The following is a 17,447-nucleotide window of genomic DNA, read 5'->3' on the forward strand; positions in this document are numbered from 1 at the left end:
TGACAAAACTTATTTTAGTGAGTGTGTAGGTTGCAGCAGGACATGGTTATTGCACCCTAAACATTAATGCAGGAGAATACAGTGAGTACAAGTGATTCTTTATATTTTCATAAAGCCTGAGACTGTTGGTAGCATAATGTTAATGACATTGGTCTCTCATTTTTGACCTGGGGACAACAAAAGTAGCATGAACCTTACCCAGAGTGGTGGAGTGAGATTTCAGTGCAGGACCTGAGTTGTATCCTTGTATGAGTAAGTAAATGTTCTTGGTAAATTAGAGCTTTTAGATTTGCACAGACAAATTTTGTATTTCCATGAGACTTTCTCAACTCCAGCTGTAAAACTGCCTCCTGTGTATCACTGTTTTTAGTGTTCAGGGTTTCTGGTATTCCTCATACAACCTGAAAGATGAGTTGTTGTGTATGGATGAGCTGAGGCTGGAAATCTCCAGGCTTTGCAGCTGCCTTCATGCGGGTGTGTCCTGGTGAAATGGGGCTTTGTCTACCAACCAGTCAGTCCATATTCAGAAAAAAGACCTCTCTGTTTTCATGTCCCTCCTCTCAAACAGTTTTCTGTTCTTCTGAGATTTTTGTGGCAGCCTGAGCCATAATTCAGGCAAGTACTTAAGTAGGTGCTCAAGTGTCATGTCCCTGGTACTGTTTGAAATCCTTGCTGAGTGTGCTCCTGGGGCTGTGATGGGGACATTGGTAGATTTTGCTGATCCATGCAGACAGCAGGATGAATCCATAGTGGACACTTCAAGTTTTCCTTCAGAAAGGCAGTTGCATGTAAACAAAGCCTTGTCTTCTGTAACAGTGGGTGTAAGCAGGGGAACGGTCTGACAAAATAGAGGTTTTTCTTCATCCCATTGGAGCTGAACAAGATGAAATGGAGCTGCAGAGGTTGGGTTGGGCTCCGTGCTCCCCATCTCCCCCCTCACCCTTGCAAAACCTTGGGCCTCCTTCAGTTACCCCTGCAAACCACCTACACCAAAAGCACCTGTGCTGAAACAGATGTGGGTATTTTTAGTGTGAAACCAGCACAGGCAAGATCCAAAGATGAGTACAAAAAGCACTACTATACCGTAGATTAAAAAGGCTGATTAGCCAGGTGTTTGCTTGTACGGTTAGCAATGGAAGTTGTACCTTATTTATCTGTGAAGCTGAACATTTGCAATTTGTCCTGCTTGCACCAGCAACTGGCTGTTTCATACATAGCAGTGAAATAAATCCATGTTGTCTGGTGACACATTAAAGAGGGGACCAGGTGCCCATTGAACTGTCTCTGTGCATTTAAAACTTTAAAATAGTATGAAAAATGCGTTCTGGAAATATTTAACTTGTATAACCAATTCCTGAGAGAGCTATTTATGATTTCTCTACCTGTTCTTGGCACAGGCTTTTTTTTCTGTTAGAAGAGGTTTGACAGTTGCATGAGATCACACTTGGATTTGTGCCCTGCGAGCTGAAAACGCAGAGTCATTGCTTGCGAGGACAAGACTTAGCTGGAAAAAATAGAAACATTGCCCTTGTGTTCACTGCTAATACTGCATCAAGAAGTGGAGCTCTGTCAAGCTTTAGTGTGCATTGATACCCATACAGTCATTACTTGCTTATAAATAGAGAATTGCTATTAAAAAATCCCAACAAACCAAGAGATTTAGAAATATTAATTTAATGCCTGGGATGTTCCTTTAAGATTAATACGTGGCTGGTTGAGATGAGCTGATAGGCTGACTCAGTGCCTCTGGCTATTTACAGCTGCTGCTTATTAACTCAGAGATGAAATAATTAATGTTGTTATCAAATGATGCTAAACAAATAGTCAAATCACATTTTTTGTGTGTGCTCATTCTCCCTGAAGCGGGAGATGGCAGCGGGTGGGCGCCTGGGGGAAGTGTCAGCATCCACACTATGGAGCACCCTGAGCTGTGCCTCTTGTGCACAGACCAGCAGTTCAGGGTGCTGCTGGCACCCCTGATTCAAACCCCAATTCCAGTCTCAAGATGTGGCTGAAATCCCAGAAAACCCCAGTCAGTTTCCCAGGATCTGGTGGAGGAGAGAAGCCGTCCCTCTGCAAGCCCCCTCGCCAGTGATGCCGGGACAGCAGCACACAGGGACTCAACTGTGTTTGAGGTGCCCCAGTGTATGGCAGGTGTGTGTGAGCCTTCATCTGTCTGTGGCTTTCCAGCAGGCTGATGCAGAAACATGGTTTAAAAAAAAAAAAAAAAAAAAGGCTGTGGTTATGCTGTGGCAAAATGCAGCATTGATGTAGCCTTTCACTGGCCTCAGGAAGCCTCCTGGCTGCCTGTGCACAGTTCCCTGCTGCACTGAGACTTCTCACGCACCTTGATCTCAGGGGTATCCACTGCTCATTAGGAATTCAGATGCCAGTAAAAAAATAAAAACGCCTGTGGAGCTGAGTGTACCATCAAACTGCCAAGGTGTGGCAGCTTTCTGCTTGAGCAAGCGTTCATAATTGAGGATGGCTTTGTAAAAAAGGCAATTAAAATATTTCAAATTGAGTACAAAGTTATGTAGTGAAGTATAGCACAGATTCCTGGGTTTTGGAACAAACCCTGCTGTCATGGGCTGCCTCACTGACACAGTCTCATGGCAGGTGCCCCACACCAGCAGTCTCTGCTGCAGGTTTTCCTGCTCTCTGATTACACAGACCCAGCTCATCACCAGCCCCATCTGCTTTTTAAAGCTCTTCTGCAATAGCATGTGGACTGCTGCCCCTTTTCTTCCTCAAGTCATTTATCCTTTGTGGAGCAATCTGTTTGCTCCTCTTTCCTTATGCTCTGGCAGAGCTTTGCACTGTGTGAGTCCCACTCCCCCAAGTCCCTGTTTGCTGTGAGGCCTGATGGAAAATTCTTCCATCAGGTGTGGCAGAGGTTTGCAGTATGTGTGAGTCCTGCTCTTCAGAGTCCGTGTTTGCTGCCTGTCCTGGTAGAGAAATGTTCACTGGGTTTCTGCTTGGCTTCCTTTGCTGGGGGAGCCCATTGCTGGCCCTCCATCCCAGGCTGTGGCACAGCTTGGACTCATCAGCTGGCCCCGGTAAGGGGAAGGTCTCTGACAAGGTTTGTAGTAGCCTTCTCCTGTGTATCCTCTTCTGTGAGTTGTGGTGAGGTAAGACTGTATGTATCTCTATAAAAAGAACAACTCTGTCCTCTTTCAGACATTTTTTTGTTGCTTGCGTACAACCAAGTAGCTACAAAAGGCAGTTTGTGTCCTGGCCTAGGATAGTGCAGGAATGAGAGGCAGAGGATGTGAGGGAGCTGCTACTGTGCCCCTTTGTTTTCATTACCAGTGCTACCTCTTATCTGAGGCTGAATTGACACCTCACAGAGACTTTACATGAGGGGGTTGTTCTCAGTGTCGCTGGGACTGTTGTGTCTATTTAAGTCCTGTTTTAGGAACCTGATGTAGGAGGACCTATGCTCCTCCATAGGATGCTTTTGGATGTCTGTGGAAGGGAGCTTTTAGGCAAGCTAACAGTAACATTCAGTCTAGAGATGAGATAATTTGTCACTTAATTTCACCAATCCTTTGAAAACCTACTCACCCTTTTTCTAAAATCCTTTTCTGCTTCTGCATATTTCTCTGCTATGTGTTATGATGTTCACACTAGCACCCTTAAATACACATATACATGTCTATTTACACACTGAAGCACAGCCTGTATTTTTGCCTCAGCAGCCCTCCCCTAATGGATTATTGCTCATGCCTTCAGTTTATGTGCATTTTAAGGTTTACTCCTTGCCTTGGCCCCTTGGCCCTAGTCTGTCGTCTTGGCTAATTAGAGTTGATTTCCATAACTTTGCTACCTTGTTCCTGAAGTCCTCAGACGGGTTATTTTGTTCTTAGAATTGCCATCGAGTTGACCTAATTCTTGCCAGAAAATATATTTTATCACTCTTTCTGTTTTTTAAGTATTTGGAGTCAGGTTTTCTCAATTGGCTTGAGTCCCAACAGGGGCACTCCTCCCATTTTCCTCTTGTGTGCCTGTTCCCAGCTTTCCCAGCAGCTGCAGAGATCTCACTGTCAGTGGCCATGGCTTGTTTGCTTTCCATGAAGTGAAGAGTCAGTCGGAGCAGTGTCCTTGGAGCCACTGCAAGGGACGTGGCAGGACTCACAGTCCTGAGGCAGTGCTGTTCTAGACCAGCTGGAGTCAGCTGTGCCCTAATCCCCAAATTCCCTGAAATGGCACCATAAGCAGGGTCTGCTTGTGCTTACTCAGCTCACCGAGTCTGTGTGTTCAGTAGCAGTTCAGGGCACAGTGTGCACTGCTGTTCACCCTCGGTGCCTTACGTTGCCCCCCTGAAGTCCCTCCTATCCCTGCGCTCTTCCCTGGGAATGCCTGTGCAGTGACCATACCCAGCAGGAGGACTTGCCCGCGCTTGTCAGAGTGATGCAATGCTCTGGGAGCTCTGGGCCAGGCCCATGTCTCGGGTGGCAGAAGCACGTGTGAGCCTTTTGCACCCAGAGGTGAGTCAGAGCCTCGGGTGGTTTGGGGTGCGCACGGGGATGGTGTCCAGGACAGATCCCACATGTCCCACATCAGGCAGCAGGGCAGGGTGTGAGCAAAGCCTGTTTGCTGCTGCACACAGGGCCTGGCTCAGCGAGAGTCAGGCTGCCTGTAGACTCTGTGTGCTCCCCAGCATGATCAATACTGCCGTATTTCAGCTGTTACCACTTCAATTTACACTGTAAACAAGTTGCACTGACTGATACTTACCCTTTGCAGAAGGCAAACATGTCTAAAGGCGGTGTGAACGATTCCCCAATGTCTGTATGGACTGCTTGTGTTCTATCAGCTTTCCCATCCTAGCTCCCTGTCTCTTGTGCTTGAACACAGTCTCCAAAAAACACCTTAACTCCATTCTTTGTCTGGGGTGTTCTTTTTAATTTTTCCTTCTTGCTGCCCAGCAGCTCCACAGCAGTAAGTGGGTGTCACAGAGTAGGTTCTCTTTAACTTTCAGCAGAGGAAACAGTCTGAGATATTTGTTTTTGGCCTTTTCCACCTCGGAACTGTTTTCTTTGCCCCAAAACTTTAGGTTTTTATTTGCTGTTAAATCTACTTCTCAGTTTTCCAGCATCCATCTCACTTGAACTATAAGTGCTGTGTTTAATGCAGCCATAGCACTGTAAAAACTGTCTGCTCTTGTAAGGCCTAAAGAGGGGTTTCTTCAAAGAACCACTTGGCATAAGTGGGAGAGAATATGTAACAGTAACACAGATGTGGGGTTGCTTATGGGGTAGGATGATCCACATGCGTGTGCTGTTCTTCCACCAGCAGCTGCAGAATTGATTGCTGGCCCCTTCTGCTAGATTTTCTCCCTACCCAGCTGCTTTGCTCTGTAGTCCCTGGAGTATACCAGTCTCAGGAGGCTGCATTTTGTGCCTGGGTGTCCTTAATTTAATATTTAGGTGCAACTCTTCCTTCCTGGCTTTTCTCACTGCAGCAGCCTGACAGAAAAGCATGATTTTTTATAAATTGTTTAGGAATCTTTTCCTCCTCAATATAAATAAAAAAGCCTATTAAAATAAACATGCTGGGAGCTGTAACAAGAGGGCTTTGTTATCTCTCAGAAGTTGTGGCCCAATGCTGTAAGTTGAGCTGTCAGTGAGGCTGTCTGGAGGGATGGAATCAATTCTCTGGTGAGCAGTTTATTGGTGTGGGATATGTTGGTGTATAAGTTACTGACTTTCCTGAAAAAAATCACACTCTGTTGATGGGATCTCTGGAGAAAGGAACAAGGCCATGTAAAACTGACACAAAGCTGGTGAACAAGAAAATCAGCAAGTGGAACCATCAGTACCCAAGGTTGACACCCTTGAGTTAGAGAAACCTGCTGTGCAGCCTGGAAATGTAAAAACTGGCTGTGTCAGGAGATTGTGCTTCCAGGGAGTAATTACTGCTTTTTAATTACTGCTTTTTCCCTCCAACTCTTTCTTCCTAGTCTTTTGTATTTCGGTTTGCCTTGATGGTTAATCAAATTTCAGAGCAGGTGACTCTGCAGAGCTGCAGGTGATCTCCATCTGCCAGGTGAGGCTGGGTTTGCTCTGGCCAAGCTGCACAGGCACTGCCAACTGTTTGTCTTGGCAGTAGGTTGATAGCCTTTTTGGGTTTGTGTGACAGCACAGGGACAAAACTTGAAAGTCCTTTTCTCACAGCCCTTGTCACTGTCTAGGAAAGCAGCAGGCAGGATATATCTACTTTGTACCTCCTCTCTCTGTCCCAGCCCTATTTTTGGTAGCAAAGCTGAGCTCAGGGGACAGGTGGTATTTTAAGAGTCAGAAGTCTTTTTCATGGTTGCTGCTCTTTTCCAGCTCTTCAGATACATTTATTTCCCAGTAATTACAGTGGAATAATTGTGAAGAATTCACAAGACAGTTTTACAGTTTTGGTTATAGTGTGAATGAGGCTGTGCCATCTCTGTAGAACCACCATGGTTTTCACCAAAAAAAACCACCTCTCTGAAGTATGATCCATGCCTCAAAACAAGTGTTGCTTCCTAACTAGAGTCAACAGCTGGAGGAACACACTGCAGATCCTGCAGGTTTGTCTCCGATGTATCTCAGTAAGGTTGTTACATTAATTACCAAACATACTTGTACTGCCCAATTCCTCCAGTACCAGAATTCATAGTAATCTTTCCTTAGAAGCACCATGGTGAGAAGTGTGTGCACATGTATCTGATCTGTCTGTGCCAGATGTCCCCTCCCAAAGGGAGAGGGGGGAGGAGGGGATTTTTCTTTCAGAAGAACTTTTTAGTGTTAAGTGCTCAGCTGTTGCAGTTACTCATACTGAGTGACTACTTGGACGCAGAAATATAAAAAATTGGGTAGCAATTTAATTGCATGATGTTTTATAGCAACTGCTATTCACCTTTACAAATTAACTGCTCTCTTCTGTATGGCAGAAAAAGGCTTTTATAGTTGGCAGGCTGCTCATAATATTCTAAGGATTATTGAAGTAAGCTGTAGTTGTCGTATAATGCACATTATAATGGCACGTGGTTTTACATTAATGTGTCTTGGGGGAGGATATTATTTCAGAATGTGTATTCACAGATGGATGGAGTTTAGAGTTTTTTCACCCTGATCAGAATGACATTCACAGAAAAGGTCCCTGGACCATCATCCCAACAAATTCCTTGTGAGTAATAAAGTGGTGAGAAGAGAAAATTTTATCAAATTCAGCAGGAATTTTAGAAACAGACCTCGAAGAGCACAATTTTTTTTTCCTCACCTGCTGACTTTACATTTATAAAGAGAGGTTGTTCATATTTAGGTGAGTGTTTTGGGCTCCCTGCTCTCCTTAGAGGTGAGAAAGCTGGGGAGCAGCCAGGCTGAGCTGTGTGTAGGGGTGATGAGTGCTGCAGTGGGGCTGCAGTGTGGTGGGGGCTGGTTTGTGTGAACCAGGGCATTTGCCTTCAGACATCATGTTCCAGGCAGGACATTTGCAAGTCGAAGAGATTTCAGAGCAGAGCTGTGGGAACAGCTGGAGAAATGCAAATAGAAGTGTTATATTTGCATTAATTAATTAGGCAGTGACTGCAAGGAGCATAAGCGCTGCAGCTACTGATGTTTAAAAAAGTGTGAAAAAGATGTAGGATCAACATAGTTAAGGAAGTGTTTGTCTCCTCTGTCGGACTGAATTAACAGATACACTGTTGATCTGGTGATAAAATGCTAATTAATATCCCAGGATGAGACACACAGAGAGCACTGGATTAGGTCAGGAAGAAAATTTAGAGATGGAAACAGGGCAAAGCAATCAGTAGAGGAAAGCAGGTAGCTGCAGACAGGATCTCAGGGACAGCAGTGAGGCTTTAACCTCTGGAACTATTCGATGTTAGGAATTATTCATCTCACCTTTGACCATTCTGAAATGATAATTTGGGCAGGTTGGTGCAATTATAAAAACAACAAACAAATAAAAGCCCTGATGACATACTGCTGATATGTGGCATAGAGAGATCTTAAAATAATCTTTATCCAGGGATTAAGAGTTTCTGATCTACCACTGACCTGTTTTCAGAGTATTACAAATTCATGGTACTTGCAAAAACAAGACAAAAAGGCTGTAAAACAAAAGAAAAGCAGATTTACAGCAGCATAACTAAAGTAAGTTGCATTGATGAGGAAACTTCAAACTAAAAACCATGCTTGGTGAAACTTCCTTTTTCTAGTCAAGAGTCCAAATTGTGCTTGGAAATCTGCGTGTAGAGAGTTTTAGCCTTTTAGGCCATGTGTGAAAATGTCTATTTTCATTAGGAGTGAGAAATGCAGACCTCTAGATGCCCTCTATGATATTTTTTTTTTTCCCCCAAAGGAGGAGGAGCTGGGGCGAGATGGAGACACAAACACTGTGTAGTCCTTGAGTCTGCATTAATGTTGCTGCTTTTAAGGGCTGAATAAACATTGGGAGTGAATTATTTCTGTGCACAGAAAGCCAGGGAAACTTGTGACTTTGTGAACAAAGAGAAGGTTGTGTATTTCCAGGATTATGGACATCTGAGGTATTTCATCATTACTAAATTCTTATGGGGGAAAAATAATTGATTCAAGCAAATTAAGTGCCAGAAAGTGATTTTTATTTCATTGCCTGACGGTAATATGTGGATTTGATTATTTGTTTTGGCCTTTTTAAGGGATTTTTGCACATAGTAATAGAGTTAGCATGAAATTTCATCTTAGTTTGAAGTGCCTTACATCTTTATCAAATGATAAATAATACAGACTTTGGCCAGAAGTTTGGTATTTTGTAATTTTGTCTGCAAAAACATTTTCCATGGTCAATAAGAGAAATGTGAAACACCAGAGCAATAAATTCATGCTCGTCTTTGGAATAATAATAATAATAATAATTACTTGGGTAATACAATCTTTTTTATATACACATATGTCAGGGGGCCCCTGGCTACAAATGTGAGCTGAGTAAAGTCTGGAGTCGTTCCCCTTGAGCACCCACCCTGGAGGAGCAGGACCTTGGTCAATGAAAGCAGCCTTTATAAACCGTGAAGGATTTACAAAGGGGTGATAAACCCACACGGGCCCAGCAGCTGGGAATTATTGTTGGATGTTTTAACTCCCAAAATCGCTGCAGAGACTGGGTAGTGGAGAAACCCAGGGCTGTGACTGTGAGCAGGGCCAGCTGGATGTGTGCCCAAGGGGCTGCCAGGGGACAGGAGCCCAGCTGCACTCAGGGTAGTGGTCAGGGTCTGCTGGGGGAGCTGGGGATGGCACTTTGCAGTCAGAGAAACCAGGGCTCTCAGATTCTCATGAATAAATAGTTCAGAATAGTTTTAGAATCATACAGCTATGAACACACCTTTTCTTTTTACCTGTTGGAGCAGGGAGGGCTGGTTTGAAAGGGTCAGTGACACTGCAACGTGTGTGGCTGTGTTCTTTCCCTGGTACATTCATGTGCAGGGCTCGGTTGGGCAGGCTTTTAATAGCAGTCGGGAGGGGAGATCAAAGTGCCACCAGGCAGGCAGCGTGTTCAGTGCCTGGCTATCGAGTGGTCTCTGTGGTTTATTTACAGTAATTTGTTCTGCATTTTTCACAACAGCCACACCAACCCCGGTTCTCTGCATTCAGGATCGTGAGGACATCGTGGTGAAAGACACCACCATTTTCACCCAGTTACTCCTCTGACAAGAGTTTCTTGTCTAGTATGTGAAATTGTAGAAGCCCCCAGCTGGTGACTATAAATTCCTGCCTTAATGGGCTGTGTCAGACACGTCGGGGTGGCTGTGCCGGGAGGGAACCTGAGACAGGATGCCAAAGGGAGGAGTTTCCATCCAGCGCTGGCAGTGGGAAGGCATTTGTGTGTTTGGCACGCCAAGGGGCCGGCTCCCTCCAGCTCCTGCAGGGAAGGTGGCTCCCAGGGGACAGGGGGACTGCAGTAATGCACAAGTGCTTCCCCAGCTGCAGGATCTCTCACAAGTGCCTGTAAAAGACTGGAACAAGAGAATGAAGTTTTGCTCTTGTTTGGCTTATCACAGGTTTAAAAGTTGTGATGATTTCCCATCCAAAACTTAACCAAAGCAGTTGTTGATTGGTCATTGTGTGGCTGTTGCTCACTTTAGAGTTGTCCAGATGTGACTGCTCTAACTCACAGCAGATTGTTACTTAACCATAGTTGCCTTTTGTTGTATCATTTATGCTGAGATCATCAGTTTGCTGTTCTTCTGCTACAGATATTCACCATCAGTTTTCGTTGCTACTTTCAGACATTTTGAAAATTTCTTGGATCTTTTTTCTGTTTTTGCCTTTCATTGAATTCTGCATTATCACTTGCAGCCATAGCTTAGGCTAAGGGAGCTGCATTAAGCACAGTTCCCTCCCCTCCTCCTGCCCACGTTGGCACCAGCCTGTGCTGTGCCTGTGGTTCATTGTACTGCTCCTCTTTTTTTCCTAGATGAAGGAGGGTGCAGCCCTCTCCAATGCTGAGTGTTCTCTATGCCTGTTTAACAAGTGAAGGAGGTAGCAGGAACGTCCTGCTATTGCTTAATAACCTGTTCAAAAAAGTACAGCAAAGCCCTGGGAGAAAAAGTTACTGAGACTTTGTGGTGTTAAGTTCTTGAAACATAAAACCAGGACCAGGCTCTGCTTCTAGCTGAAGTGTTCAGTGCAGAGGGTCTCTGCAGCATTTGTCAGGGGAAGATTTTGCTTTATTTTGCAGTCACTTTTCTGAATACTGCTATATCTGACAGGCCAGCCCTAGGTTCAGCTGGTAGTTTTCTGTGTCCAAATGATGATTAGAGAATACTTTAGATAATTTAAAACACTAGAAGGCAGCTGATCCAAAAGAATTCTGTGATTCTATGAAATATGGTTCAGAGTAGTCAGGAAATTAATCACTTGGAGAACCCCTGGCATTGTCTTTTGAACCTTCTCATAATTCCTTTGAGTTCTGCCAGGAAACCAGAGGGGGAAATCCTAGAGTAGCTAAATTAAGAGATGACTGTGAATTTTACCCCACAGCTGAATTGCCAGTGGCAGGCAGTGTGTTCAGTGAAGAATTGCCAGGCAGAGTTGTATCTGTAATGAGCATTTCTCACGAGCAAGGGCATCTGCTGCTGGGTGGCACCAAGGAGAGGCTGCTCACTCCTGGGACAGCTTTCTCCCGGCCTTCCAGGAGTCCTGGCTGGCTGTCCACTGCTGTGATTCCTGGCAGTGAAAGGAGAAGGGCTTTACGGAGTTTGGCAAATGCAGTGTTACATGTAGGGGGTGACCTGTGCTGCCTCAGCTGCACACACCTGCCCTGGGCTCAGCTTGTACCAGTGTCCTCTGAAACAGCAAATTCGGCATTTGCCAAGCAGATGATTCGGTGCATTGTGTGTCTGATGCAGCAGGTTTATTTTCAGACACATCTATAAGTTGAATTTTTTTCTGCTGTTTAAGAAGAACCATTAAAATGGGTCTCTTGCAAGAAATTGCCTCTCTAGTTAATTTATGGCTACTGGCCAATACTGTCCTAATAGTGTGTTCTGTTCAAAATTGGTATTTATGTACCAAAAATGCTTTAAAAGCAAGTAAATTAAATACCATGTTAATATAAATGTTAGTGAAAACATCTAAAGTTCATTAATATTCAAAAGAAGCTTCTCAGAATGTGGTTGAGGAAGGACTGCATAATAGGTATACGTTGCCTATATTTTTTTTGAAAATATATATCTCAAACATAACCATCGTTTAATTCAGCTTGGGAGAACTTACAAAGTCATATTAGTGTATGAGAAGAAACATAAAACTTGGGTTACTTACTTAAGCTGTTGTTTGTGCTGTCCAGGTAACTTTCTTTTAAAACATGAAAATGAAATCTGCAGTTCTAGATTTAAGCTTATGTGGCCTGTTAAAACAGTTAACATAAATTTTAGTTATGGCAGAATAAATAAAATCTTCCTCTCTAAAAATTTTGAGAATAAGCAGTGTCCTCATCTTTAATTCTTTCAAAGAATTCTTCCTAAATGTAAAAAGATGATAAAAATAATAGAATCTGCTTTCAGTTGCAGATACTGGGGGCTTTCCCTAAGCCATTACATTTTTCAGTTCTGTACCTTAGCACTTCACCTGTAAGGTTTATTTGCCTGCTGGCTTGTGGAATTTCTTGTCCATGTGTCTCCTGAGTGAACAATGCCTGGAAATCAAAAGGTTTTGCAGAGAATAACCACGAACAGCTCCTCGCTCAAACACTGCCCTCAATTCTCTATCTGTTCTCATTATAATTATAGCCCCAAAACTGCAGAGTAAGAGTGGGAGTTCATACAAATATTTGTAGGACTGTGAATGGTGCTGTGCTGTGGAGGGCTAGGAATGCCTGTGAGGTGGTTTCTAACAGAAGCATTTTGCTTTCAGGAGCAGGTGCCTGTTCCCGTGTACCACCCCACGCCGAGCCAGACTCGGCTGGCCACGCAGCTGACGGAGGAGGAGCAGATCCGGATCGCGCAGCGCATCGGCCTCATCCAGCACCTTCCCAAGGGAGTCTACGACCCCGGCAGGGACGGCTCCGAGAAGAAGATCCGAGAGTGAGTCCTGGGGCTGGAGGGAGGGATGTGCCTGTTGTTGGCTTGGCTGCTGCCCTGGGAAACCTGACCTTGTCATCCTGGGTTTGCCTTATTTTCAGGCACTGTAATTTAATGTCATTTAAAAATAAAGCCCTGCAGCAGGCTGGTATTCTGTGGGCTCCAAGGTCCCTTTAACCCAAACCACTCCGTGCATCTGAGACTCTTTCCTTTATCTTACCCAAGGCTACACCTCACAGTATCTACACACACTAAATATGAATAGATATGACTCTGTTTTTCATTTCCAGGTTGGTAACAGCAGCTTAAATATTTTCTTTTTCCCTCCCCCAGATGTGTCATTTGTATGATGGACTTTGTTTATGGGGACCCTATCCGATTTCTGCCGTGCATGCACATTTACCACCTGGACTGTATAGATGACTGGTTGATGAGATCCTTTACCTGCCCATCCTGCATGGAGCCAGTGGATGCAGCACTGCTTTCATCATATGAGACTAACTGAGCCAGGGTTTCTCTACTGAACCTTCGAGGAGACCATCCACTTCAATGGGTTTGATCCTTTTGTCATTCAGCCCAAAGAGCCAGGAATTAGGAAATTAAGATCATGCACAAAGTATACATTTCCTAATAAATAAATAAATAAAAAAATATTCCTGAATGGCTGCAAATATTGGAAAACATAGTATTTTAGAGACTATAGAAAAGTAGGTTGTTATTTTTAATGTAAAGCCTTGACCCACCATTGTCTTTTAATGTTTGTTCTTACACCCATATATAGGAATTGTGTAAAGTGTTACAGCAACTGTAAATGTTTAAACTGCGTGTATCCAATTTTATTAGCAGCAAGATAAGAGTATTTTTTTCCTAAATAAAATAACCAGTTTTGTTCTGATTCTTTTCACAAGTCCTGGCATTTGGGTCAAGGCTTTATTGAAATCTACATTTTATAACACTGGCACAAAGAAATAGTTTTAAGCTTGTTTGCACAGTTCTTTTTTTTTTTTTTTTTTTTTTTTTTTTTCCATTGGAGATGGAATTCATTGCCTTAGGTCTTTTTAATAGTGTATTGTTATTGTTGGGCTGGCTCTATGCTTGAAAACCAGTTTATTTATAACCTGTTAAAAGTGCTATATTTTGTTTGCAGTTAGGAATATGCAGACTTCAAAGTGATCTCCTAGCTTGTAAGCAAACTGAGATGCATTATCCCTTTTCTACAAGTGATGATTATGAAGATATGACACAAGTCCTGCAGTGAAACTGTAATTTCATGAGGTTTTTTTTATAACTTCCTTCAGTTTTGGTGAAATAGCAGTCCTTAAACTTTAATATGTGACCTTTAACTTGATCAGATTAAAAGTGGGCCGGATGAACAATAAATATTTAAGCTGCCATAACTGAAAAAAAAATATATTTGGAACTAATGTAGTGTTAGCATTGATCACTTATTCTACTTTTTTCTCCCTAAAAATGGTTGTCTTGGATCATAGCAAATGGATACTGCATCTCTCGTTCTTGTAGTTCTTAGGTTATCAGAAGTTAAGAATAAACATACTGTATCTCAGTCTCCTGTATTAAATGTATCTCTTGAGCCCTGCTGGCTGACACATCAGTCCACCAAACAGGAATGAACGCAGAGAGGAGAAAAATAGACTTTGTTCTGCACATAAATGCAAAGTTTATATAAACACAGACTGTCAGGGTAGCAGTGGAGGGGCAAACAGTCCTGCTATAGCCAGAATGACACAATTCCCTGATTTCTGTACCAAACTGTGTGTGCTTGTTAAGAGAGGCTCCAGCAAAGGTTGTAGCTGTAAAGACCTTTTTCACTTAGCTTTTTTTTCCTTTTTCCTTCTCCCCCACTCCCTTAATGTACCTACTGTGACTTCTATGCATTCAGTGCCACCCTGACACAGTGAGAAGCCCTGGTCTCATGACATGAAACACAATCTCAACCACAGCAAACTGGGGGATGTTCTTTGGTTGTGTTTCAGCTATGGTTTGAGTTCTTGATACAACAAGTTGTGTTTAAAGACCCAGGTCCTTTGAGGACTTAGTGCATTTACAGTAGAGGAGAATTGTAATTCTCTGGGTTATGGATAACTGCTCAGCACAATGGAGAGTCAACATGTTATTCCTGCAGCTGGCAGCACCCTGCTCCCTTAGAGAAGAACTCCAAGGAGCAGTCACAAGGAACTGAAAACACTCTGCAGTTCTAGATTCACTCAAATGGCCACACAATTATCTGGACACAACGTTTTGCTGAATTCATACATACCTAATTACATGGATCAAAATCTGGAAAGAGAGACCTGAAGTTGTGCAATATCATTGTTCCTTTTCATCATTCCATGTGTGTTCCTTTGTGTCCTCCTTTTGTCTGTTTGTTTCAGGGGTTGGGTTCTATTTTTTTTTTTTTCTGGTAAAACAATGTCTACATTAAGTATTCATTTCTTTATCTTGTTAAAACTGGCAAATGAACAATTTGAAAAAAACAGTGTTGTCATGGTGGTATTAATCTTTATTTATTACAAGACTTGATTAAGAAAGATTTTAAATAAGTAGGAAGTGATGAGTTACTGAGCTGAATGCTTTCCTAGCTGACACCTGAACAGCTGAACTTTTAACACTGTTACTGACTGGACTAAGGGAAAAAAATTACTTTTGAAATATCTGTTAAATAGCAAAAAGGTGTGAAGGGTTAAAACTGGAGCTGATGACAAGGAACATTAAAAAAAAAAGTCAAATTTTAGCTTAAAAACAATTGTGTAAATATAACAAATAAATCAAATTATTTTTCAAGTTTTTAGGTACAATACTGTTCTGGGTGATTTCTAATTCAAAGAAGAATTGATCTAACTTTAATGCAAAATGTATAACCTGAATTTTAGCTAATTGTGGAACCAGATCTGTTCTTGTTTCTACCATCTGTAAGATGAAGATGCATTTATCTCCTCTCTTAGAGGTGTCTTAACAAATTACTTGTATTTCAGACACATTAAGACAGTCCAGCACAGCTGTTGCCAGCTGGAGTCTCCTGCAGCTGAGTCAGGGGAAGGAGTTGGCTCTGACTCACCTGGACCTGTTCACCCAAAGCCAAACTTCTTATGCCCAAGGAGGGTGGGTAGGCCCAGAGAAAAATGTCTGCAAAGCAGTTTGAAAGGAAAAACAAACCAAAAAGCCTCTTACAGCCACAGTGTGCAAGTACCTGAGTTTAGAAGAGCTTGACAGCCCTCAAGAGCTGTTTATTTGAATCATTTTCATAGGGTCTGTGCAGTGTGATGAAAACACTGAGTGCAGTGATGGCATCTGTAATCTAGAGCTGTAAGTGGCACAGCAGCCCTGGCACAGACCCAGCAGGGCTGAGGGATCACCAGACTCCATTTCAGCAGCACAGGGACACTGAGTGAAACCCACACGTCCCAGGTCAGTGCCAGCACATCCCTGCTGTCCCTCCAGAGCCAGAGCTGCCACAGAAACTGCAGGGAGGCAGGGCAGACCTGCACCCAGGAGGCACAGCAAGGACGTGCTTGGGTTCCACTGCAGATTAGAGAAGGAGATGGATTTTGTTTCCTGCATGAGAGGGAAACTCCCACACACCTGAAGCCAGAGGTGTAATGACAAGTAAGGAATACTCAGTTTTTTACAGACCTTTGTGTTTAAAAATTCTTGCATGCTACAGGAATTACCACTTTAATCATTTTACATCTAAGGATGGTAATCCTGTTGCCGGTTCATTTTGTAAATCTGAGGAAGAATCATACATAAACAAACAAACCCAGCCCAGAGCATTTCTTTTTAAGGAGCATGAGCCACATAAGGGTTTAAAAGCTCCTATGGTCTTGCAGCTTCCCAGGGCTGAAAGCAATTCCATGACAATCTCCCTTTCCAGTGGCAGAAGGGGACATTTCTGGGCTGAGGGATTATGAAATACCTGAATTTACTTCAGTTGCCACAGTTTCAGGACTTCAACATTTCCTGTCTTTGTGCAATCGTGGTAAGGATGAAAATTCTTTTGAGTCAGACTGCTGGTGAAATAAATAACAAGATGGCTGAAACGAAATGTAGAGGGTCTCTCAGCAGTTAAATCCTGGATTAAAAGGATTCAGAAAAATACTGGCTGATTACAAACACAAGTTTGTTACAGATACCACATTTTTATTAAAAGCACACATTCTAGTTGACAACCTATGAAACACATGAATAAAATCTGTTCAGAAAAGCCCTTCTTGACTTAATACCCAGAATAAAAATTAGCTCCAAGGATTAACTTTTCCTTTTATATAGTGTTTAACTTTGAAGAATATAATTTATGCTTACCATCCTTTGCAGTTTATCTTGCATTTAAACCTGTTCTGGTATAAGCATTTGGGGGCTTTGGAATTTTTGGTATGAAATGCAAAGTTAATGCTTTGTGATAAAGAGAACAGTCTAAATGTACTCTGCTAAAACATCTTTTTGATTTGAGCAAAAGAAATAACTATTTTCATGCTAGCAACTGATTCATTACAACATCCACTCTGCTCTGACATTTTGCTTAAGTAAAAGCTGCAGAGAGGAGTTTATAATGAAGAAATCCTTTGTGCAAAGCCCTTTCTGTGTTCCACAGCACCGAGGTATTTGCTTACTCAGCAAGAGGGGCCCAGCCACACGGGGCGTGCAGAGTCCCCAGCCCTCCTCTGTCCTCCTGGCTGGAAAACAAGCAGCAGAAACTTCATAAACCTGCTCTTTGCAGCACTAACCCCTACGAACCATTTGTCTTTCTTTCCACGAAGGCATTTCAAGAGCTCTGCTCACAGCAGTAAATGCTGGATTCACCACACACACACCACGTGCCCTGGCTGCCCACACCAAGCACTTTCCCAGCCTCCCTTTGCTCCCTTGCTGCACTTCTGCCAGGGTTCTC

At 43.0% G+C, this 17,447-nt stretch overlaps 1 protein-coding gene across 1 annotated transcript in view; it reads left to right on the forward strand.

Annotated features, from left to right (window-relative positions):
- The window catches only part of RNF11 (ring finger protein 11), a 29,958-nt gene extending 15,853 nt beyond the window's left edge, over window positions 1–14,105 (forward strand). Inside the window, exons 2-3 of the mRNA XM_079314581.1 lie at window positions 12,375–12,544; window positions 12,875–14,105. Of these exons, the coding sequence (XP_079170707.1) occupies window positions 12,375–12,544; window positions 12,875–13,046 (342 nt within the window). The 3' untranslated portion in view covers window positions 13,047–14,105. The remainder of the gene's footprint in view (window positions 1–12,374; window positions 12,545–12,874) is intronic.
- The last annotated feature ends 3,342 nt before the right edge of the window (window positions 14,106–17,447 follow it).

The sequence above is a fragment of the Erithacus rubecula genome (assembly GCF_903797595.1).
Source record: "Erithacus rubecula genome assembly, chromosome: 10".
NCBI lineage: Eukaryota > Metazoa > Chordata > Aves > Passeriformes > Muscicapidae > Erithacus > Erithacus rubecula.